Raw genomic sequence first — 24,069 nt, forward strand, 5'->3', positions numbered from 1 at the left:
CAAAGGATTTTACCCCTCTTTCGCGGTTGAGGTAAAAAGTGGTATCCCGGTTGCCGGGGTGCTTGGCACAGGCAAGGCGGCCACGAGATGCTTCGGGACGGCGAAAAGAAGGCAGCAACTGGTTGTCCCCACCAGTTAAGGGAAGGAGACTCTCCGGCGGGAGATCTCCTCTGTCGGAAAAAGTAGTGAGACGGTTCCGCAGGGCTCCACCGGTGGTGTCGTCTTGGCAGGTCGGCTCGGCTTCTCCCTCTTTGGCTTCTTAGGTCCTGTGGCGACTTCTGAAGAACCAGTCCCAAAAACCCTGCTTTTATGCAGCAAACCCCCATTCATACAGCCTAGCTGTCACTCAAACATGCTAAGTGGTGAGCGGGGTGGCTCACCACTTGGGCCAATCACACCAGAGTGCGACATGAGTTGGCAAGGCAACTCAGTCCAGGGTGCCTAAACCCCCTCCCACACCCCCTGTGGTACCCAGACAGAATGGCACTACTGTGGAGGGCTTCTGTGCAGAAGCCTGCCAAAAGTGGAACAAAGGCTCGACTCGGGTTCAGGGTTACTGAAGTGAACCTAGATGCCATTTTGGCGGCGAGTTCTGGCAAAAAAGCCCAACCGGTGAATTTATATTAAATAAATAAACCGGCGGTATCTTTAACATTGCACCAAAAAGTGGTGCATTAAAAACAATGGGAAATCCATTGGGAAATATTCCGGTGGAATATTTCCGTGGTATCCACTGCCACCAGCCAGAACTTGGCGAGGGGGGACGGGACAGTACCCCCTCGACAACAGACCCAGGGGCAATCTAATTGCCCCTACCAGTACTTCCACAGTAAGATGGTTTGTACTGTTTAAGTTCCTAAATTAAGACTAGTAAAGTCAATGGTGACTTTACAGACCCAGGGAGACAGTAGTCAGTCCCAGGGTGAGGAGTCTATGATTGGGGGTCTCTATGACACCCCTGTGTTACTGCACTGAGGGTGCTGTGTAACACACATTCAAAAACCAATGATAGTCTATGGGGAAAAAATACCCCCTAGCCCATAAGCACATAGCAAGTCACAGAAACACTCTCAAGTCATGTCCAAGAGTGAGGGTAAAAGAGTCTCACTCTTGGCAGGAGAAAGAAATAAACCCCAAAAATCCAGCAAAGTTGCTGGGGGACTCACTAGGTTAGGAAATTCAGCCTAAACAGAGAATTCTCCCTAACAGGCGTCATCATTGTCTGTCCCCCCCCCTATTTTCCAGACTGAGGGGAGTCTGGGTCCAAAGACACCAGAGGGGTCCCCCCTTGATCCAGTCCCAAAGATAGCTGTGGATCCATTGGCTGCTGCGGGGAGGCGTGGTGGTACAGGCGGATGAGGGCTCTGAAGCACCGGCAGAGCCTGTAATGGAGGACCAACAGTCAACGGTACTGGAAGGGCCAGAGGAGGGCCCAGAGGCAGAGGCCTGGTTGTAACGACCTGTGGGATCACTTCCTTGACGATACCATTGAGGAGCCCCATTATCTGCGGGGAGCACATGAGAAAGAAAGCGCTCGAAGAAGTGGTCCTCGTAAGCTGTCGGATCACAAGGTGCACGGCCCTTAGCGGTGCTGGGTCTCCTTATCTGATCAAAAATGCCTGGGGCGTGTAGCCGAAAGGCTGCGCGGGTTAGATATAACCCTGCGGAGACCATCTGCCCATACCATAACGTCCATGGCTGCTTCCAGAGGCAACAGGACTGGAACCTTCTTGCATGGCCCACTATGTGGGCGAAGGGCCGGGAAACATGATTCTGAATTTAAGATGGCCACTGGCCTGGCAGGCCCTGCCGCGTGCTTGTCGGCCATCTTGGAGCCTTGTGCCACGTCCAGAGAGGGAGGGCGCAAAGGCCCTGTGCCACTTTTTGCTCCCTTATGGAAGCGAACTCCTTGGCCGTGGAACCTGAATCAGAAGCTTTGACCTAAGCAATGGCTTCGGCAGGCTCAGAGCCCTAGGCCTGCAGGCCGGTAGTCGAATCGCCCTGCACAGCAACCTAGGAGGTGGCTCCAGTAGGCTGGGTGCCCTCAGCCACAGAGCTGGTAGTCGCGGTGGATCATGCTAAGGGCTGACTCTTGGAGGCAGAACACAACGATCCTTTGCCCACATGGGCCGAAGAGGACGACGAACTTGATCGCCCCTCTGTTGACTGCCCGCAAGAGCTCCTGTGCCCCTCGACTTGGGAGCCGGTAGCCTTGCCAGCCTCGGGTCTGCCAGAACCAGAAGAAGAAGTTACTATCATGCCTGGTAACGTTCTTTCGATGGGATGTTCCTCGGACATATTCCACATCTATGACAGGTAATCACCATAACTGTGCTGCTTCGGAAAATGTTCTGAGTCTGTGTCCTACGTCAATGACGTTGATACGCTGTCCCTCGAGGGCCTCCGTCGACCCGACGTCACCGGATGTTATAAGTAGGACGCACGACGCCCGTAGCGTCTGTTGTAGTTTTTTCCCAGAATGTGTGGCACCAATCTTCTGCCAGTAGGACTACAGAAAGCCTCGCGGAAACATAAGCTGCAAACGCATAAGAAATTCTGTAGAGGGGCAGGCTGGGAGGATGCGATGAGGAATACGTCGGAGGAACATACCATCGAAAGAGCATTACCAGGTAAGAAAGTAACTTGTTCTTCGAAGGGATTGTGTCCTCCGACGTATTCCACATCTATGACAGACTCCCAAAGCAGTACCAACGTATGGAGGCAGCAAAAGAATTTAGAATTTTAGAATGCCCAATTAAATTGCAGAATAGAGGACTGCCTTGCCAAAGGTCAAATCTTGCCTATGGATCGAATCCAGGGAGTAGTGTTTTACAAAAGTATGGACAGAGGCCCATGTGGCTGCTTCACAAATGTTACGAATGGGAACACCCCTCTGCAGAGCAGTAGAGGCAGCCACACCCCTAGTAAAATGGGCCCGTAAGCCTACCGCAGGGTCCTTACCTGCCAGACGGTAGCATTCAGAGATTGGCAAGATAATGCATCTGGACAAGGTCTGCTTAGTAACAGCTTGAACCAAATGCCTTCCAGCGTATCCTACAAAGAGCTGATCATCCACTCGGACCCAGGACATGTGTGAGATGTAGAAACTTAAAGCTCTCCTAGGATCCAACCTATGGAGCCTCTCTTCTTCCTTACCAGGATGCGGAAGAATGACCTTCTTGCTCAAATGAAAGTCCGACACAACCTTTGGAAGAAAAGAAGGACGGACCCCATGGACAACCCTGTCCTTATGGAACACCGTGAAAGGTGGCTTGGCGGATAGTGCCTGCAACCGACTCACTCTGGAAGCGGAAGTAACCGCAACCAAAAATACAGTTTTAAAGGTCAACAGTCTCAAAGGACAAGAATGTAAGGGCTCATACGGAGCTCCCATTAGGAATTTCAGTACTAAGTTCAAATCCCAACCGGGCACCTGGAAAGGTGACGGTGGAAACACATTACTTAGCCCTTTCAGGAACTGAGAAATCAAAGGAATCTTAAAATAAGAACACTCCTCAGACGAGCGCTTAAATATGGACAGTGCTGCCGGTAACCCTTAATGGCACCCACTTGCAGGCCCTTGTGGGCTAAAGAAAGCAAAAAAGACAGAACCACAGGAATGGCACATGAAAAAGGATCCACATTCTTTACCCTGCACCAGTCGCAGAACTTTCTCCAACGGCAACGGTACAGGGACTTTGTTGCAGGCCTTCTGGCTGAAAGCAAGACCTCCATCACGTCTTCAGGGAGACCCCAATCCTTGTACCTCAAACTTTCAGAAACCAAGCATGAAGGTTGAGAGACTTGACCTCTGGATGGAGAACCCAACCCCTCTCCCATGAGAGCAGATTGTCTTGGTAGGGAAGACGGCGTGGAGGGCAGATGGACATGTCGAGAAGGTCCAGGTACCACGCTCTCCTGGCCCACGCCGGATCAATGAGGATCATACGGGAACCAAACCTCCCTAACCTCTGCAGCACTTGCGGAATGACGGGGACTGGAGGAAACGCGTACAGCAGTGGGAAGGACCACTCCACTACGAACGCGTCCCCTAAGGCTCCTCTTGGAGGAAATTCCCGCAAGCAGAATCTTTCACACTTCCGGTTGACACTGGTGGCGAAGAGATCCACTTGTGGGGTTCCCCAAAGGGCAAAGATCTCCAAGAGAACATCCTGAGCCAGCTCCCACTCATGATAGACCGTGCTCTGCCTGCTCAGAGCATCCGCCGCCTCTTTTTCGTCTCCGGCCAGATGAACTGCAGAGATCGAAATTTCCTGCTGGATTGCCCAGAACCAGAGCTGCATCGCCTCTCTGCACAGTGGGAGAGACTCTGCCCCCCCCCCTTTTTGTTGAGGTAGTGCATGGCCACTGTATTGTCCGTCAGCATCGGGCCATTCTTCCCCCGCACAGACGGCAGAAAAGCCTTCAGGGCTAGCCTGATGGCCCTCAGCTCCAACAGATTGATATGGAGTCTGGACTCCAACAGAGTGCAACGACCGCTGACTGTCAATTCGTTTGCATGAGCTCCCCATCCCGTGAGGGATGCATCCGTCACGATCGTTCCCTCCGGCCAGGGTAGCCAAAACGGAGCCCCCTTCATCAGATTGCCTTCGACGGCTCACCCAAGAAGATCCTGGGCGACCGAGGGCGGCACCTGAACGGGATCCGAAATCCTGCCAGAGGACTGCGACCACTGCATCTTGACAGTCCATTGCAGAGATCTCATTCGCAACATGGCCTCTGGCACCAGTAGAATGCAGGATGCCATGAGGCCGAGCAACCTCAAGAACCCGAACGCTGGGAGACTCTGGGCACGTTGAAACTTGTCCACCATCTGCAGAATCTGATGAGCCCTCACCTGGGGAGGTGAACACTGCCCCAGGGATGCGTCGAGCAATGCTCCGATGTACTGGAGCCGCTGGGTAGGTGTCGAGTGGGACTTCTTTAAGGTGAGGGAGAAGCCCAGTCTGTGAAGGGAGTGGCAGGTGACTGACAGATGATCCAGGACTTGCTCGGGAGAGCGTGCCCTGATCAACCAATTGTCCAGGTAGGGGTAGACGTGAATCCCCCCTTTCCTGAGATACGCTGCCGCCACCACCACCATGAGCTTGGTGAAGACCCTCGGGACGTATGTCAATCCGAACGGCAGGACCCAAAACTGAAAATGCGAGTGGCCAACCACGAACCTCAGGTATTTCCTGTGCTTTGGATGAATCGGCACATTAAAGTAAGTATCCTTGAGGTCGAGAGACACCAACCAGTCCTGAAGTTTGTTTGTTTATTTATTTATTATGGCGCGCAAAACCCAGGGCGCAACAGAGGGCAGGAAGATAGGATTACATAAAAACTTAGTTGCAGGATAAGGTACACATGAGCAAAGAACAAAAAAAAAAAAAAAAAAAAGGAGGCATAGCATTACATTGCGTGGAGTGTACATATATACATATAGTTAAACAAATGCTTACATATTTACATATTTAGTGCTGGGCATAGGGGCAGTTTGGTTGCACTTACATATTTAAAGCTGTGCATGGCAGTCAGGTTAGAACAACGGCATGGCAAGTTGAAGGGCCTGGAGGACTTGAGAGAGAGTAACCATCTTGAAATTGTCCTTCCTGAGGAGCTTGTTCAAACCACGCAAGTCCATGATGGGCCTCAATCCCCCGTCTTTTTTCGGGATCAAAAAATATGGGGACTACCATCCCTCGTTCCTCTACGCTACAGGCACCAGTTCTATGGCGCCTTTCTCCAGCAGGGATTTGATTTCCTGCGCAAGGAGCGGATCCGGACTCTTCAAAGAGCTTCCCTGGTGGATTGTAGTGAGGCCTCTGCCGGAAAGGAAGACAGTAGCCGTGGGCTATGATTTCCAGAACACACACATCTGAAGTAATGGCACGCCATTCTACAAGATGCTGCGCTAGCCTTCCCCCAAACGGCGAACCATGGGACATGGCCTCATGACTGAGCTGAAGCGGCTGCAGCAGTGCCTGAGGGCAAAGAGGCAACTGCCCGAGCGGCCTTGGCACCCCCAGTACCTTGTTTTCCACCTCTGGTACTCCTACGTTGGCCCCTTTGTCTGGCAGCTCCTATCGATCTACCAAAGGACGAGTAGTATCAAAAGGAAACTCCCCTCCATTGCTGTCCCCTAGGACGAAAAGGCGAAGGTTGGTGAACTGCAGCGCTCAATGACTTTGCTGCAGCTTTGGAGGTCTGCAACCTCTCAAGGCTCTCGTCAGCCTTGCTGCCAAAAAGATGGTCACCATCAAAAGGCATGTTGAGAAGCCAGGACTGTACATCAGGAGCAAACCCTGACTTCCGCAACCACGCAAACCTGCGCATCACAGTGCTCGCCGCCATGGACCGGCTGACGGAGTCTGACACGTCCAGATCCGACTGAACAGATTTACACATGGCATCCTTGCCATACTAAACGAGGGCAAGAAAACCATCAAGTTCCTCCCCTTCGGGAATATGTTAAGCCGCCAAAGATACACAATTCCACAAAGTTTAAGTGAATCTTGCCAAGGCACAAACGGAGTTGGCTGCCTTTAAAGCCATACCCCCAGATGAAAATACTTTCTCCGCCCAACCGTCGAAGTGCTTGTCGTCCCCATCAGGGGGGATGGTAGGGTACGCCACCTGCTTCGCTGGGGCCATAACCGCCTGCACCACCAAACTCTCAATAGTGGGGTGCAAAGACAAGTAGCCGGCGTCGCCACTTGGCTGGACGGTATTTTTTTCGGCAACGACTTATTCACTGCCGGGAGATTCTCCGGAGCAGTCCAAACCTCCGCTGCCGCCGCCACCCTTCTTTGTAACGCCATATGAAATGGCAACACCGGGTCAGTGGGTGGACCTTGGTCCAAAATATCTGTCAGGTCATCCTGCAGAAAATCCACAGGTGGAGCAGACCACCCAAAGTACTCAGTCACCCTCGACATGAGACGCCTGTACGAAGACTCCGCGTGTGTACCAGGCTCAGGCCTGCCAAATTCAACCTCCAGGGAGGTGTCCAGACCACTGGCATCATGCAAGGATTGAAGCAGGTCTTCCATTTGGCTATGACCAGACAACAGTTCGTCAGAAACCTCAGGAGGGACAAACCCATCCACATCTGACCCTTCATCCACCTCTGAGATATAATCCAAAGGCTGGAATAAATCCATAGATGAGGGACCAGAAAAAGGCTCAGACACAGGCCTCACTGACTTACTCAGTGCCTTCCTCCGGGTTTCCACCGGTGTCCGGGGCACCTCCGATAAAGGCTCCTCAAAAGGCGTCGAGGGCGTCGACTGAATCGGCATAGACGCTGAGCGAGGTGCCGACGGCTTCGAGGCCGGAGCCCCGAGCGTGTCCTTCGACGGCCTCGGAGCCGATGGCGTCGATGACTTCCTCTGAGGTGGAGCCTTGAGAGAGCCCCTCGATGGACATGGCGCCGATGCCTTCTTAGGAGGCCTCACAGGCTCTGACGGTCTCGAGGGCGTCGAGGACCGGGCACGGGCATGGCTAGAGCAATCTACCTTGTTCGATCGGGACCTCGACGGCTCCCGATGATCGCGCCGAGCGGCCGAGCGCCAAAGGCATGCGAGCAGTGGCCCTAGCGCGTTCCTTGCCGGCTTCTCTCGAAGGCGCGGATGGAACAGAGCCCAGCAATTAAAAAAATCGCCATCATCTCCTTGAGAAATGCATCCCATTACGCCAGAGATGAATGCTTGTTGGGACAAGCTACCCGCCGTCTGGCGGAGTACTGGGACGAGGAAGGCGACCGGTGACTGCGCTTCCGAGAGTGCCTCAAAGAGGCAGAGGAATGGCGAGAACCACTCTGGGACCGAGACCCCCTGGACTCACGTTGATGCGGAGAGACGCCCCTCGAATCGTCGGTCAAAAGCCCTGCGGATTTCGACTTTCGGGGTTTGGAAACCCTACCTACAGTCATCTTCTTACGCTCCCTTTGACGTCTAAGACTGGCATTCATCACAGTCATCGGTGGCGTGATCCTCGCCGAGGCAGATGTCGTGCGGGTCCGTAAGCGACATCTTGGAACCGCAGTCCCGACAATTCTTGAAGCCCGACCGCGGGGTAGAAGACGACGAAGACATGGTACTTCACAAACAAGCAGGTTCGAAGAACCGATTCAATCAGGAGAAGAACCGAGGCGCGCTGAGATTCCGAAGCAAACACGTTCGCGGAAAAAACGGAACTGAGGCTACGGGCGTCGTGCGTCCTACTTATAACATCCTGTGACGTTGGCTCGATGGAGGCCCTCGAGGGACAGCATATCGACGCAGGACGCAGAACATTTTCCAAAGCAGCACAGCTGTGGCGATTACCTGTCATAGATGTGGAATACGTCAGAGGACACAATCCCTTCAAATCCACTGTACTCTTTTCCATGGAAACCACCGGGAAGGAGTGTCTGCGCTGAGGAGCAGTACCTTGTACCTTGTACCTTGTGAGGAGGCCTACCTTGTCTTGATGTGGGGTCCTGGAGACAAACTCTAAGATGACCTGGAGGAGAAACATGGACGATCTCCTTTTAGCGAGAAAGAGACTATTCTTCAAGGCCCGGAGACCGAGAGTGCTGCAAGCCACGCACACGTCCCAGTGGTGGTCGGGCCCTAGGCACTCAAGGCAGAGCGAATGCGGGTCCGAGGCTGGGAACGAGCGATCGCAGGATGTGCATCTTGTGAAGTCTGCTGCAGCCGAAATGCACCAGGGGAGTTGAGGCACTGTAGGGAGGTTAAGAAGATTGAAAAAACAAAGAACGGGGAGCAAATGGAAAATTTAAAAAGTATCTACACCTAGCTGCCAGGCCCAACACCGTCCATGCGAAAAAAGGGACTGGGATGAGGCGCCGGGGAGCGTTCCTGTGCTCGGGGACGTGCCCCTGCACGCTATACTAAATTTAAGGGGGAAGCAATATGATTCACTGCCAAAGGCTCCAGTACCGTCCGCAGGTTGGGGGATGGCCACAAGGATGGAGCAATAGGGAAGGGACGTATGAGTACTACTGGTTGGCTCATGCCCCACACTTAAACTCTCTGTAGAATGGGACTAGACAGTGTGCGCACACACACACACACACACACACACACACACACACACTTATATGGGATTTCCTGACCTGGCAAGGCAGGAAGGCAGCCAAACTTTCAGGGCACTAGCCACGTTTAGTAGTCATACACGGTAAACTTGAAAGTGCACAGTAAAAATAATGCAACATTGGTAAAAATGTATCTGCTGCCACTAGCTTATCTATAGGCACAAATAAAAGTGACCAAAAATCCCAAGTGTAAAGGTAGGGTGATACAAAAGTATGCCTATTGCACTGCGCGTTGTAAGATGTGTGCAATGTTTAAAAGTTACAAAATACAAAAGGGAAACAGTATCCCAGTACTGATAGTCTGAAGGACTGATCAGTTTCCCATAACAAATTAGTAAAAGGAAAGTGAAGCTGAAGGCTTTACTCTATTCCATAAAGACAGAACAGGTTAGAAAAAAGATCAAAAAGAAAGGGGGGGGGGTAGTCTATAGGAACCATGAGGGAAAGTTGCACAAAGTGCAATCTTTCTTAACCATGCCCATAAAACCCAATAGCGGTTACTTACTCTGATCCCACTAGAAACCCCCCCCGTGGGGTTCCTCGATTCGATGGGCTCACTTACTTATTCTGCTTGTATTGTTTCAGGGCGTTCAGGGTGCAGGCGTAGTTTTCTGCATCAGGATTGGGACTGGGCTAAGTAGCAGGTCCGAACTCTGGTGAGAGGGTTCTCAATGCTGAACAGACCGCTAGGTGACCCGGGTACGCCAAGACGTAGACAACGAATCATACGATGACAGGAGACTCTGGACACAATGGGTAGCAGTGAAGATCGCTGCACTTGCGTCGGAGCAGGCGACTCACCTGGCGGGAACATAGAAACTGCTCTTAGAAGGTCCCTCTTGCGTTGGAGAGCATCAACTGCAGAACAGTAGCTCTTGGGTCATAAACTGGAGACCTGCACAGTTTCAAGACAAAACTCGGAACGCTGGTTGATGTACACCAGAGACTGGAGCTGGTAAGCTCATAGGATGGTCCTGGGACACTTTCAAAGGCTCCACTGGGTTGCATCAGCTTGCAGACGTTGGGCCTGGTTGGTCCCACCAGCCCAAGGGTGTTGGTCTTCAGCAGATCGTTCCAGAAAGACTGGGCATCAGTGGGACCCGGCTGCAAGCAATGCTGGGAATCTTCTGTGGTTTTGAATGGGCTGAAACTCTGAAGTAGTCTTGGATCCAACAGCGATCTAAGGAATACCTGCAGGAGTCCCCCTTATAACAGATTGGAATCAGGGCCGCTCCCAGCCCTGCAATGGAAAGGATCTGCAACATTGAAACTGGCAAGGGCTCTCCGATCCTAATAGGAGTATAGATTGGGACCAACAGCCCCAAACCCAACATCTGGCCATATACACAAACTGTCACTTTGCTTGGGAAAGGACTTTCCTTATATGGTGTTCTCTGAATCAGAAGGCAGGGCAAAGCACCAGATGGCCAAAGGACTGGCTGGAAAATGAGGGGCATGGTCATTTTGAGTAGATGGTACATAAAGGCATTATGCTGTAAATGTTATAGATGCTCTTACTGTGCAGTCTCCAGTAAAATTCAATGCTTTTTATTGGCAAAATCAAACGGCATAAGGCGTTTTGACAGCATCGCCTGAAAAAAACAAATACAAAAGAAATCTAGGACAAATACAACAAATTTGTTTTGCTCAAAAATGTTTTGGATTTTTGCACCTTTTGAGAATAAATAGATGGGGTTTGGGTAAGGGTATAAAATAAGGTGGGGTATGTGGTGGGGCTGGAGGTCTCCCCCCACAATAAAAAAAGGGTAAAAAAATTCATTGTTTTGGGCCTCTTTTTTTTGATATTTCAACATAGAACTGTTTTTACAGTTATCAGAAATTTCCGAGTATTCGGGATTACAACAGGTCGCTTTTTCAATTGTTCGACAAGGGGGCCTGTTTAATGGAGAGCACCAGGCTTGTAAGGGGGTGGGTAGATTTGTTAGGGCCATTCCTCTCTCTGTAATCTCCTTTGGAACTCCCTCCCTCACCCAGGTGTCTCGGGCACAGGTTAGTCGCTATTAAACGGTAAACCCTACTGTCTAATAACTTGCCTGATTTAATGTGATGACCTAATGGCGATATGCGGTCAATGGTTGTTCTATAGGGTGGTGTATGGAGGTGCCGTCTGACTCTCAAGCCCCACTCTATATCCTTACTACTCTCATCCTCCCCCTAACTCCACCCACCATGTTGTTCCTAAATCTATCTATCTCTGTCTCACCGTTCTCTCTCATCCATCTCTCTGATGTCTCTCGCCTACCACCTACCTCCACACTATACGATGTTACCACTGTGTTTCCTATCACTCTCTCCTATCTGCTCTAATCCTACACTCTACACACCTCTCTCCCTTGTCCATACTACTACGCTCCCCTCACTACTATTAATCTCCCCTCTGTACACTACTACTCGCTTCTTCTATAAACTTAAGGTTATGGTGCACTGTTCACCCTTCCGCTATACTCGCTCTAAGTATTCTCACCCAACCACCCATTCTCTCCTGCACCCTTCTGCTCACCCCTAACTCCTACACCCTTCTCTACAATCCTTACTCTCTCCTAACATCCACTCCCTTACCTTATAACTACTGCTACTCAATTCCCCTATCTCCCACGCTATCTCAATCACTCATCTCTCACAAGTACCTCATCTGCACTGTGCTTAAGTTCTGCCACCAAAACGCTGGCAGTCTGCTCATTGTCCATCCTCTGCCTTGTCTCATCGTCTACCACCTTCACCTCCTCAGAAATCACCTGACCAACTCCCACTGGGCCTCTTTGTCTCATTGTCTCCTTTCACACTACTGGTGGTTCTGTGTGGCCTCCACTTGCATTGGCTGCATCGCTCACCTGACCGTGCACCAATCAGTGTCCGTCTTTCCCCCAGAAGCTCTGTTCCAGAAGCGAGTGGCTCTAAAAAAACTCCAAGACATTTCCAGCATGGCTTTGTTGGCTGTCTCTAATGGTTTCCCAGTTGTTTCTCTGGCATGCTGGGTGCCTGGAAGTTAGTTTTCCTGCTGCAGTGGTGTGGTGCTGGTCACTGCTGGGCTGTGTTGAAGGCTTGCATTGCATCTTAGTTGCAGTTTTTTTGTTTTCTTCTTTGTTTGATTCCGGTCTGGGTTTTCTTGGTTGCTCCAGGGGAATTCAGGGATTTGTGGTTCTGAAATGGAATAAAGAGATTGAAGGGCAGAATGAATAGTGGGAGGTGTGAAAAAGAGTGGCACCACTGATCACATCCAAGGCGCAATTTAAAAAAAAAAAAAAAGAAAAAAGGCTTTTTATTTTTTTATTTTTAGGGAGTGCCCCCCCCCCCCCTCTTCACATACCTGAGGCATGGCTGGCTCTGGCTGTTGTCTCAGTGAGGCTCTTGACCCATGTTGAGAAGGGTCCCGCCCCCTCCCATGACCCTGACTGTCCAATAAAATGCAGAGGTGCACGCGAGAAAAAGTAAAAACACAGTAAAAATAATTACCGCCAGCCAGTCTTAAACACGTTGTGAAAGCAACAAATATGTTGCTCAAATAAAAAGGAAACGGGACACCAAGTATCCCAACCGCACTTCACTTTAAGAGATGTGCGCAGCTTAAAAACAACTAGTAATTTCACAAAGGAAGGGAGACAGCACCTCCTCTCCACCCCCGTCCTCCCCTCCCCAGCAATGGTAGCTTTAGGGAGTGACCAATGACCCCAAAACAGATATACTTAGGAAAGAAAGCAAATCAAAAAGGCTTCACTTACCTTCAAAAGTCTGGACAAAAATCAAATAATACCAAAATATTGGTGCATTGCATTGATGTCAATATAGGGAAAGCAGCATCAAGAAAATCTTTCCCCAACAGTCAGATTTAACATAGTACATTTTTACAAAAGTCTGGAAAAACAATACCTCTTTATATGAAAGAAGCCAAAGTCATGTTCGGATAGAAACATCATTGTTCGTATGCATGTGAGCAGACAAGCAAAGCTGCTGTCACTGTTGGATACAGTTTCCATCAGGGAGTCACAGATGGATGGCATCAGTTCCCTACTTGGTAAACAGTTGGCAAGCTGGTCTGGTTCAGAAATGGGGCCCTCCAAGGAGCTTGGCAAAATCAGTGCAATGTCCTAGAAAGAAAAACATTGTAAGGCCTTAGTTGAAATATTGAAAGCAACTAAATAGGATTGCATTCCCATTACCTTACTCAACTATAACACTCACATCGCAGAAGATCTACCCAAGATGCCTTTCTACCAATGCACCAATCTATCCACTCCGATTAACAAAATACCTGCAAATCACATCTCAAGTCGGAGATTAAATCAACAAATTTTATGAAGATGCATACCTGCTCTAGTGCTTAGCATGGCTAGAGAAGAGAAGCAATCTGGTTTGAAGTAGCAGATGTGCCAGAGTATATACATTCTTAACTCGCATCCTGCACAATTACTGACACTGCATTTGATGCATCAAACACTAGGATCTCTACAATTGTGAAACCTCATTGACAATCATTTAATTAGGTTTCTCAAGATTTCTTGTACTATTTCAATTACATGAACTGCATTGTACATATTTACTCCAGCTTCTTTTAACACCATGCTCAATTCTTTGGGTACTTGGGTAGTTATTTGTGTCTCCACAGTGGAACGTTCTTCACCTTCTAAAAACAATTTTCCTTCTCAGTTTTTTTGTGTTAGGAATATTTTTCAACAGCCCGCTGGTGAGTGGTGTTAGGCAAGATTTGGTGCAGTACCCTTTGGGTGCACTACAACAACCTTGTTCCCCTGGCAATAGGAACCCAATCTTTGGTACAAGTCTGTACTACACAGGTTGGTACTGTGGCTGGGCAGCCAGGCCTATCTCAAGAGGGGTCAATGTGAACAGTAGGGTGGTTACACAGAGATTCACAGTGACAAGTATCCAAATAAACACTTACTCTCAAGGTTTCCCAATTAAACAATTATTAATTTAACAGTCAGTTTGAATAAGCCTTCTTCAGAAGGGAGCAATATAACAGTAACACACAAACACACTCCAAAATACACACTCTTAGTTTCTCTAAATCGGCAAATACCCATTGGGAATGGCACACAGACACTTCCTACACTCCCAGGTGACTTAAATAGCCAGAACACTGTGGACATTAATATATCACTGGTGCAGTTAGAGCAATACTGAGATGAGTGTCAAAGAAAAGGGCTATAGAATAGAACAAGAGATCACACACTTATTCTGAAGCAGTTAAGTACTTTTAAACCCCAATGCAATGCTAGTTAACCCCTTCCTGGAAGGAAATGGTTAAACACAATGTCAGAGGTAACGAGAGTCATTCAGGGAGCCAAGCCAGCCAAAGGTGAGCTGAAGCACTTCATGCAGGTAAGTAAAAGTCTTGCACAATGTTTTAGAAGTCTTTGTAGAAAAAGTAGAATCAATGTAGTGTCACAAGCTGGGAGGCTTGTGAGGAGTAGAAGATGCAAGCACCTCTACAGGAGCAACCAAAACAAGTCTCAAATGAGAACAACCAAGTAAGGCTACACAATAAGAGACATCCTCTTAAACTTTACAGTAACTTCAGTTAGAAGAAATGGTTCCAGCTGGCTTCTGTTCCTGTGCAGCTCTGCAGATCCTTTTGCTCATGTGCCTCAGTCGTGTGGACAAGAGTGAGGACTTCTGGAGACTCCTGCACTGCAATGGGTTGGTCAGCTGCAGCAAAGTACAAACTTCAATTCAGCAGCACTTTGCGGTTTCAGTTCCTTGCATCTCAGCAAATCGCACCACTGCGTCACTCGGATACAACTCTGGACTTTCCTCGCATCTGGGGTACAGCACTCTGTTGAGGTGTCTCCGGCTTGATCAGACCCGCTTACTGGGAGTCCGGAGGCTCTTCCACAAGCTCGGGTATGACTTAAATGTGATGCACTTTGTTTGGTGTTCCTCTCCCTGGCACTTCGTTTTCAGCAGTAGCAGCAGAGGGAGTACAGCCAGTTCCGAGAGGATGTACAAACGAGTTTACTTTGGAGTGGATTGGTCCCACCAACTCAAGGGGAGAAGTCGTCCTTGCAGGGCTTCTCTAGTCGAGGCGAATTCAGAGCTTCCGCACAGCAGCAGGGCTTCACCGGGCAAACCAACGGTCCAGGAGTTGCAGCAGGCATCTCTTCCAAGTTGTTCTTCAGATTCCTTCGTCCAGCGGTCGACTCTGCCCTCCAATCCATAAAAACTTTGCCTTTTATGCAGGTTTCTCCCATTCATTCCAGCCTAGCTGTCAATCGCCAGACGCAGCTGCCACCCTCAATTTGAGACAGATTTAGCATGGCATGCAAGAGGGATTTGCCCCCATTACCACTAAACTGGATGAGATCAATGCTAGTGTAAACTCCCTGAAGACGAGAGCACATGCATAACAGAGGAAGAAACAAGGATTGGGCAAACCAAGGATGAGGTCACAGGGCTAAAATCAACAATTCTAGCGCCAAGTAAGGATTTGAAGACTGTCCAAGCTTAGTGTGAGGATCTAGAAATCTGCTCCAGATGTAACAATGTGTGGCTAGTAGGTGTGCCCGACACCGGACCCCAGGGGACCATGGAGAGTGTTAGGAAACATTTTCACTTTACCCTACAAGGATCCTATGGCAATTCCAGTCTTTTTGCTTATTTTTTAATCCTGGCCCGATTTGTGGTGGTCAGTAAAGACTCTGCTTTTCTTCCCTGGCCTGTATTGCTTGTTCTCATGGGGAAACCGACTAGTCCCTAAAACTGTCAGTACTGAGAGACGTTGTCTCTCTTTTGGAAATCTTTTATTTTTACAATTGCATACATTAACTTACAGTGAAGTGCAGGTAGGATACTTTGTATCCTTATAACTTCTCATTTAACAGATATTTGGTTACTTTGATGATGTACCCAAGACAAGCTGGTGGTAGCTGTGTAATTTTTTTTTACAAATTTTGTGATATTTGTCTTGTGCACTTTTGCATTTACAACGAATGGCTAATAAAGATGGCTAGTGTCCTAAAATGGCTGTGCCACGAGATTTACGCTTGCTCTTTGGCCAGAATGTCCTTTGACCTTCTCCCTGCCTTTCCAGGTCAGTAAATGCCATTTATGGTAACCCCTTTCTGGGTAAAAGCTGCTGCTTTTGCAGGCCTGTGAGCTGTGTGAGTGAGAGCCTTGGATGGGGCTGGGACTGTCTGGTCCCAGCACACATCCTCTGGTGCTCGAAGGTCTGTTGCTGGACAGATGTGATGAGCAGTGGTTGTTCAGGATTGGGCAACCCTGGGATGTTTGGATTTTGCATATTCTTACCATTAGTGGGCTTGGGCTAGCTCCCAGCCACAATCTTAGATAAAGGAAGGACTCCTGCAGCTATTCAACAGATCATCATTGGAACCTTAGGACAACTCCTGCAGCTGACCAGCTTCAATTCCAGTGATATGCTCAGTGAAACCCTGATGGTCTGCCTGATCTCAGAAAACCCTACCTGTTGCTTTGACCCTTGGACCAGTGGGAACAGCCAGTCTCGATCCCTGCCCAAGGATCCATGCCTTGGAACCTTTTCGGTAAGTGTCCCTGGACCTCCCGGTGGACTGACCAGCTACCTTTTGGGCTATGGTGCTGCAGCCATTGTTGATCCAAGCAGAGCCTTGGGACTGCCAAGATCTTCATTGTATGCCATAAGTCGCCTGTCTTTGCATTTTCAGACTTCTCAAGACAAGGTAAGCTGAGCAGGGGCTGCTTTTGTGTTCACAACTGGAGGATCGCCTATTTCCGCCTGACGTGACCACCTCTGCTGGAACCATCCTTATGCAATTGTGTGAGGTGTCCTGAAGGGTTTACAACGCTGAGGTCTGCATCTTTACTTCGATTGGGGGTCTTTTCAAGAAGTAACCTGGAACGATATGGTGAGAACCGCAACCAGTTCCCGACACGAAAAGTGACCTCTGCACCCGTGATCCCAGGGCTCCCCTAACCCAAGACCTGCAGTGTCACCTGGAAGAATATGAGTCAGGGGGTTAAGTGAACATACCTTTTTCTGCCCCTGGATTTCTCATAGGCTAACATTGAGTTTAGAGTCCCAAAAGTCCCTATGGCCTGGCCTTTGGTCGTTGAACCAGAGCGAATGATCCTTTCCCGAACCAGGCATTCTGGCGCAGCCCTTTAAGCACCAGCTGTATCAGCACACAACTTTTCGCGCAGGTCCCTTTTGGTCGTGCGCCGTTGGCCACGGCCATCAGGGTGTAGGGACCTGTGTGCAGAGCTACCTATGAATATATTGTCATCCAAAGCACAGGAATATGCAGTGCTTTGGTTGAAAGTATATTTAAGCAAACAGTAGCCGGACAGTACATGGAGCTGCACAGAGAGTACGCTCCATGCAGAAATAGGTTGCTGTGTCCTGGAAACAATAACATGCAGGACACAGCAACCTATTTCTGTATGGAGCCTTCACTCAAAGGGCAGATCCTTGTGCTGAGCGGCGATTTACTTAAATATACTGTCAACCAAAGCACTGCATTTTCCTGTGCTTCGGATGACAATATATTTTAAGTAAAACATAAGTAGCTCGGTGCACAGGTCTCTGCACCCTGATAGCTGCAACCAACAGGGCACGTCTAAAAAGGGACCTGCGCCAAAAGTGCTGTGCCGAAACGGCCAGTGCCCACAGTACAGCACCAAAACATGGTACACTGTCCTTTCCTAGGACTTATCTTGGTAATAGAATAGAGTGGGGCTTGCCCAACTTGAAGTAAATACTTACCTTAATTTAAAGACCTTTTCAATCACCACCACAGCCCACTACGCAAGTTCTGAAATACCTTCCCTGAAGAAACCCTAGTTGGAACTTGTTAATTTTTAGCACAAGTCCCCACACATCTTTGGGCTGGACTTCATAAAACAAAGGGAACTGGGTTTGTGATTATTCTATCAAATCTAACTGTTTGTCCTGCATTTAATTACTCACCTGTGGAATACTGTTATTTAATGAATATGCTGCCTTATTGCTAAGGTAGAATGTTTATATATGAGATAAATGGTTTTTCATTACATTACCTAGCTGTGATTATTATTATTTTATGTTGATTTAACTACGCACCGCTACCACCTGAGGGCAGTCTCTCCAGGCGCTCACGTGGCTCTGCAAGAAAGAGCACATGGTTGGTTAGTGAGGATAGAGTGATAGGATATGTCCAGAAACCGGAGAAACTGGCGTCTGTGTGTGCTGGCTTGCAGATGGTTGGTTATCGTTTGTTATGTTGGGGGTGTGTGTCTTTTATGTGTAGATTGCTACTTGTGTTGTGTGTGTTTTGGCTACCCAGTGGGCGTGTATAGTATTTGGGTGGTTCGTTGAAGGAAGCAGGAGCGAGGTGTTTAGTACATGGGCTACTCGCTAAGTTCTTCTATGTGGCTAATCTAAACATTTCTACAATCTCAACAAAATCAACAAAATCCTGGATGGCCCTGAACATTCGCTGTACTTCACAGTTGAGCGGGAACCGCGATCGCTGGCACCCAAACCTAAGCCCGGTGCCGCTCTGCAGCCAGTAATCGCCCATATCCTGAATAACGGAGACCAGTTAAGGGAGAGATGTGCTTTGAACCCAACATATATATCATGTTTTGGGAATCCACTGCATATGCTGGGGATGTGGCGAGGGTGGGGGTAGGTAAATGGGGGATTTTGCATTTCAAAATTGTCAGCAGGATAAAAGAAAACACTATATACCTATGGCACAGTACAGCTGCTTTATTTGCATAAGAGGCACCCTTTCTACCTTGCAGGGATGATTAATGGCGAGCCCACTAAGTTAGCCGAAACAACATTTGAATTGGAACGTCAGGGGGTTGAACAATACGATTAAAGCACAAACACCTCTCCCATAGTGAACGTCACAGCATGAAAATACGGCTTCTAGAAGGAGACACATGATAAAAAAATGAGTGCATGAGGCATTTGCTAAAAATTGGGGGCAACACGGGTACTACACTGACTACTTAGCCCAACCGAGGGGAGGCCTCACGCTGATGCATACATCTTTGAGCTTTCAATGTATTTCTTTGAGGTGTGATCCCATAGGGAGATCAGTGAACCTCCCTGGAACAATAAGTAGGATGTCACTCCGAATTGTAAATATATATGGACCAAATATTAACAACCCTAAATTTTATCAGCATGTCTTTCAACTACCCGACAGTGCTCCTGAGGTTCCAGTGCTATGGGGTGTGGATTTGAACACAATTTTGAAAGTGCATTTGGATTGCTCCACCTGCTTACGTAGGTCATTAACCAGATTAGTAAGGCAATATTAGATGGTATGGCGGACAGCGGTTGGGTGGATGCGTGGAGAAGCAGGTACCATGAGAGGAGGGAATATTCATATTTGTCTTTGGTACACAACATGGCCTCACTTACTGATTACTGGATTATGTCCCAGAACCTATTTGGGCATGAAAGGAGTTGTACCATTTTTCCTCACACCTTTTCCGATCGCTTGCCGCTACTGATGGGCATCGGTCTGGAACACTGGGCGTGTGGCAGGATGCAAAACCAACATACACACATTTTTTTTAAAGATTATTTTGGTATTCACAATGGATCTCTATGGCAAGCATTTAAGGTCTACATTCTGGGAACAGCAATGACACAGAGTTTGAGGTACTGTCTAACATACACAAGGAATTGGAGGCGTCGCAGGAGAAGCTGAAAGAACTAGAGCAGAAGTAAAGCCAAACACAGGATACCAATGTACTAATAGAAATTAATACAGTTTTATAACGCGCCACACACCCATAGGCCTCAAAGCGCGCAGAAAAAACAAGACAGACAAACGAAAGAATCAGAGAGTGAGATGAAATCGTACCGGAGCAAATGATCAACTTAAAGATTGCCATTGAAGAGATATGTCTTAATCCTCTTTTTAAACTCATTCAGGGTCTTGATTTTTCACAGATCAGGCGGAAGAGCATTCCAAGTTAGAGAGGCCTCTGCGTCAAAGATGGTGCCACTGAATCTAGCCAGATTGAATCTAGGCCGAAGGAGTCTCTCCTGATCTTGAGATCTGAGAGTGTGGCTATGCTGGTAAGCCTTTATGCGCCCAATGAGTTATGTGGGGACCTCACAATTCAAGCACTTGTAATTAAATGTTAGGGCTTTATGGGTAACAATGTTTCACAGGGAGCCAGTGAAGCGCCCTCCTAACATTAGTGATGTGATCGCGTCTTGAAAGGCCAAGAGTTGCACGTACCACCCCATGTTGTGTCCCATGCAATGCTGTGATATGTTAGCTAGAGAAGTGCCAAGCAGCAGACTGTTACAGTAGTCCAGGTACAGTAGTCCAGGCGGGAATTCACCAAGGCAGAGGCCAGCAAAGAGATGTTCCTGAGAGAAATATAAGGGCAAATGTGGCTAAGCAATTTGTTAATATAACCACAAGCGGCCCAAGTATGTGCGACATGATGTTTAATTGTCAGCTCAGCGTCAAGAGTGACGCCCAGAGTCTTTACACTCTTAGCCACTGTAATATTATCTGCAATGGGAACACTGATCATTTGTAGCATGTTTTTGTAGTCTGGGCACCAAAGTCACAATCAGGAGCTCAGTCTTGTCGGTTTTTAAGGCAATGGAATTAGCTGTCATCCAAGCCTCAATAGCACCATTAATTATATTAATGGCTGTTGAGTCTTGTGTATAAACACCTGAAAGCTCCATGACTACCTGGGTGTCATCAGCGTAGTTGATATATTGGACATCCAGATTGTCAAGGAGAATCCGGAATGGCAAGATATAAATGTTAGAGGATCAGCAAGATACATGACCCCTCTGGAACTCTGCAAGATATAGCCGCTTGAACGTAGCTTACATCATCAACAGCATCTCTTGCATTGTAGGGCCCCAAAAAGGAGGCAACCCGTTGTGCAGCAACTCCTGAGCAACCCACCAGGTTCATTTACCTGGCCATCAACAGTGAATGGTCAACCAGGTCAAAAGCTGCTGAGAGGTCGAGACTGATCTCTGTCCACAATCCTGGAGAGATTGGATTTCAAATTCAGCATAGCAGTCTCTGTACCCTGTCTTGTTCGAAAGCTAGACAGCCATGGGCCGAGAATGTTATTACTCTCAATGAATCATTGGAGTTGAAGATAGGCCACACGGTCCAAGATTTTAAGAAAAGGCACATTGATATTTGGGCAATCATTTCTTGCAGAAAGCGTGTTGAGTCTGAGTCTTTATTAGGGGCCGATCTGGTGTCTTCCCTTCGAATTCCTTCAGGATCATGAAAAGGCTGCCTGGAGCTAGATTTAGTCTGTGTAATTCTGTTGTTGAGACTAGAGGTCTTAGCTTCAACAATGGCTGCCTTAAACTTCCTCACTGTTTGTAATAAGATAGTGAAAGGAGAGGTGGATGTTTACGCCATTCTCTTTTCGCTGCCCTCTTAAGGTGTCTGAGATCGAGAATAGCATCGCCAAACCAAGAGTTTTTTTTACATTCTGGTTTTATACGTGTGTTTTATTGGGGAGCAAGAGGGTCAATGGCTTCATAAAGAGCATCCGTGAGATGTATGGCCAAGTTTGTTGCGTTATCAAACTCATCCAGATGGCCCAGTCAAGGTCTGAGCACGGTAGACAGTTTGAGTGACATTTTTCAAATTTCTTTCATAAGTCTACGGACAGCATCAAGTCTCAGAGGTGGAGATGCAGGGTGCGCAAGTGCGGTCATTAGATGATTATCGGACCACGGGCAGGGAGATACATATATATTAGACATGTGTAAATGGTGAGAGAGTATTCAATTAATCGTATGCCCACCAGCATGGGTAGGCCCATTCACCCATTGAGAGAACCCCAAGATATCCAGTGCGGCAGAAGAGATACAGCCGATTTATCTGCGTGATCTTCAGCCTATAGGTTAAAATTGTCAATAACAATGATAGGGGTATTAGCTTTAGTAATCTTATTCAGGAGACCAAGAAATTGCTCTCAAAAGAGGGCATGAGCATAGGTGGTCCATATATGACAATGATAGAGACACAACATTAATTTTCAATTTGGTTACAAGGCTTTCAGATTCCTCAGCGGACTCATGAGCAATCAAATGGCAATCTAACTGTTTATCATACAAGATTGCAACCCCACACCCTCTATGAGTTTGGCGGTCAGCCCGAAGCATATGGTAATTGGCTGGCACAGCCAATGTAGCTTCAGATGGTAGGGTTTCATTAAGCCACGATTCAGACACTTCAAGAAAATTTGGAGAGGAGTCAATCGATAGGTCCTCAATTCCGGAGACCATGTTGCAAGAGAGACCTGGTGTTCAACAAAGAAAAGCACAAGGGCGAGCCTTGGAGAGTGGTCTTGTGGCTGATCTCATGCGTAACAGAAGAGGAGTCAGGTTTCAAAAGGCTGATATTAGAAGAGTTAGACGGATTAGAGGTAAAAACATTCATAGCGTGTATTGAGAAGAGATGTTATTGGGAGCTTGTGTGTCAGAATAATCCTGCAATATCAGCACTAGGGCTTGGTTGATGGTCACTGGCCACACCACTCAGCAAACCAGAGTCTACAGGGGACACGAGCGTGAGATTCATCAAGTGACACAGGGGAGTAAATCACAGGACTGGGCGTGAGCCCTAAATCGCTATATTTAGCTGTAATTTCGGCTAGTTTATGCTGTTTACGCTTAGGGGAGAAGTACACAAGTTCCATGAACTAGCGGATAGGGAGACAAAATATTTCTCTGTACCAGTGATGACTCGAAGGTATTTTGAGACAGACAGGACCTTAGCAAGGTGAATAAGGAATGAATCAGTTAGGAAGGGGGCTGCGTCAATAAAGAATGACTTTGGCAAACTATGTACTGGACATGAGGCCATCCTAGATGCAATCTTGCAATTCTACAAAACATCACATTCTGAACACTCAGCAAAGTCGTGGGTAGAGGATCGGGCATTTCTAGGCTCCCTCCCGACATCAGTGTTGTTGGAGGAGACAGCGATGAAATTGGATGAACCACACTAGATGAGATCTTGCTGGCCATAGATACCCTTCCCAACAATAAAGTACCAGGTACAGTGGGCTCTGTGCCGATTGCTGCAAGAAATATAAACTACTGGGCCCCCATATGCTACAGTTCTGGGAAGAGTCTCTAGGCTTTTTGCCCGTAACACAGAGGGAAGCAGTGATCACGCTTCTACAGAAGCCTGCAAACACCCAGATGACAGAGGATCACATTGCTCACCGTTTACACGGAAACTTGTCACACGCTTGCAATCGCTCATGCCATCTTTGATACACCATGACCAATCAGGCTGTATCCCTGGGTGGTTGGGAAATATTTCGTAATTGTGGGTAATTTTCCTTCCATGTGGCAACCCCTAAACTTTTTGCTGCTGTTTTCACCATGATCTAGACTGTGCCAGAGAAGTGCAGCCTTCTGCCGCACTCCTCTGGGCTTTCGCTCCATTCTTACGGGGAAGCTGACATGCCCTTAAGACAGTCAGTACCGGGAAACGCTGTTTTCCGTAGTTTCTTTATCATGTTGCGGCTTTCGTGCAACATGACACAAGAGGGCACTGTAAGCTAAGTTACTGTTCTCTTGGGTCTCTAGCCTTCTACATGCCCTAGATACTCTTTTTGGATTGTAGCTGATCGGTGCAAGTGAATCACGGACGGGAATGGTGGCAGCGATCGTTTGTGTTTTGAGCTCCTTTTGGCGTTTTAAGCGCGTTTCTCACGCTTAGCCCAAAATGGTGGCCTGGCTCCCAAAATGGCCAGACCACGAGGCTCCTTTGTCCTGTCCGCTGACCGTCTTGCTTCCGTCACCTTCCCCAGGTCGAGCCGACCCGGGGCCTTCCTTATTTGGGCATGTACTTTCCCGCGAAACACGGATGCTTTCGCAGGCTTCTACAGGCCTTGTGTGTGCCTCCAGGATGCGGGCTGGGATGTCTGGTCCCAATACACATCCTGGGTGCCAGAGAGTCTAGGGTGGTGTG

The 24,069-nt window shown here is 48.3% G+C and overlaps 1 protein-coding gene across 1 annotated transcript in view; it reads right to left on the reverse strand.

The window, feature by feature from the left end:
- Nucleotides 1–24,069, reverse strand: part of VIRMA (vir like m6A methyltransferase associated) — a 1,848,046-nt gene that overhangs the window by 717,755 nt on the left and 1,106,222 nt on the right. Inside the window, exon 17 of the mRNA XM_069621370.1 lies at nt 12,992–13,209. Coding sequence (XP_069477471.1) covers nt 12,992–13,209 — 218 coding nt within the window. The remainder of the gene's footprint in view (nt 1–12,991; nt 13,210–24,069) is intronic.

The sequence above is a fragment of the Ambystoma mexicanum genome, chromosome 5q, assembly GCF_040938575.1.
Source record: "Ambystoma mexicanum isolate Mex_15411 chromosome 5q, UKY_AmexF1_1, whole genome shotgun sequence".
Taxonomy (NCBI): domain Eukaryota; kingdom Metazoa; phylum Chordata; class Amphibia; order Caudata; family Ambystomatidae; genus Ambystoma; species Ambystoma mexicanum.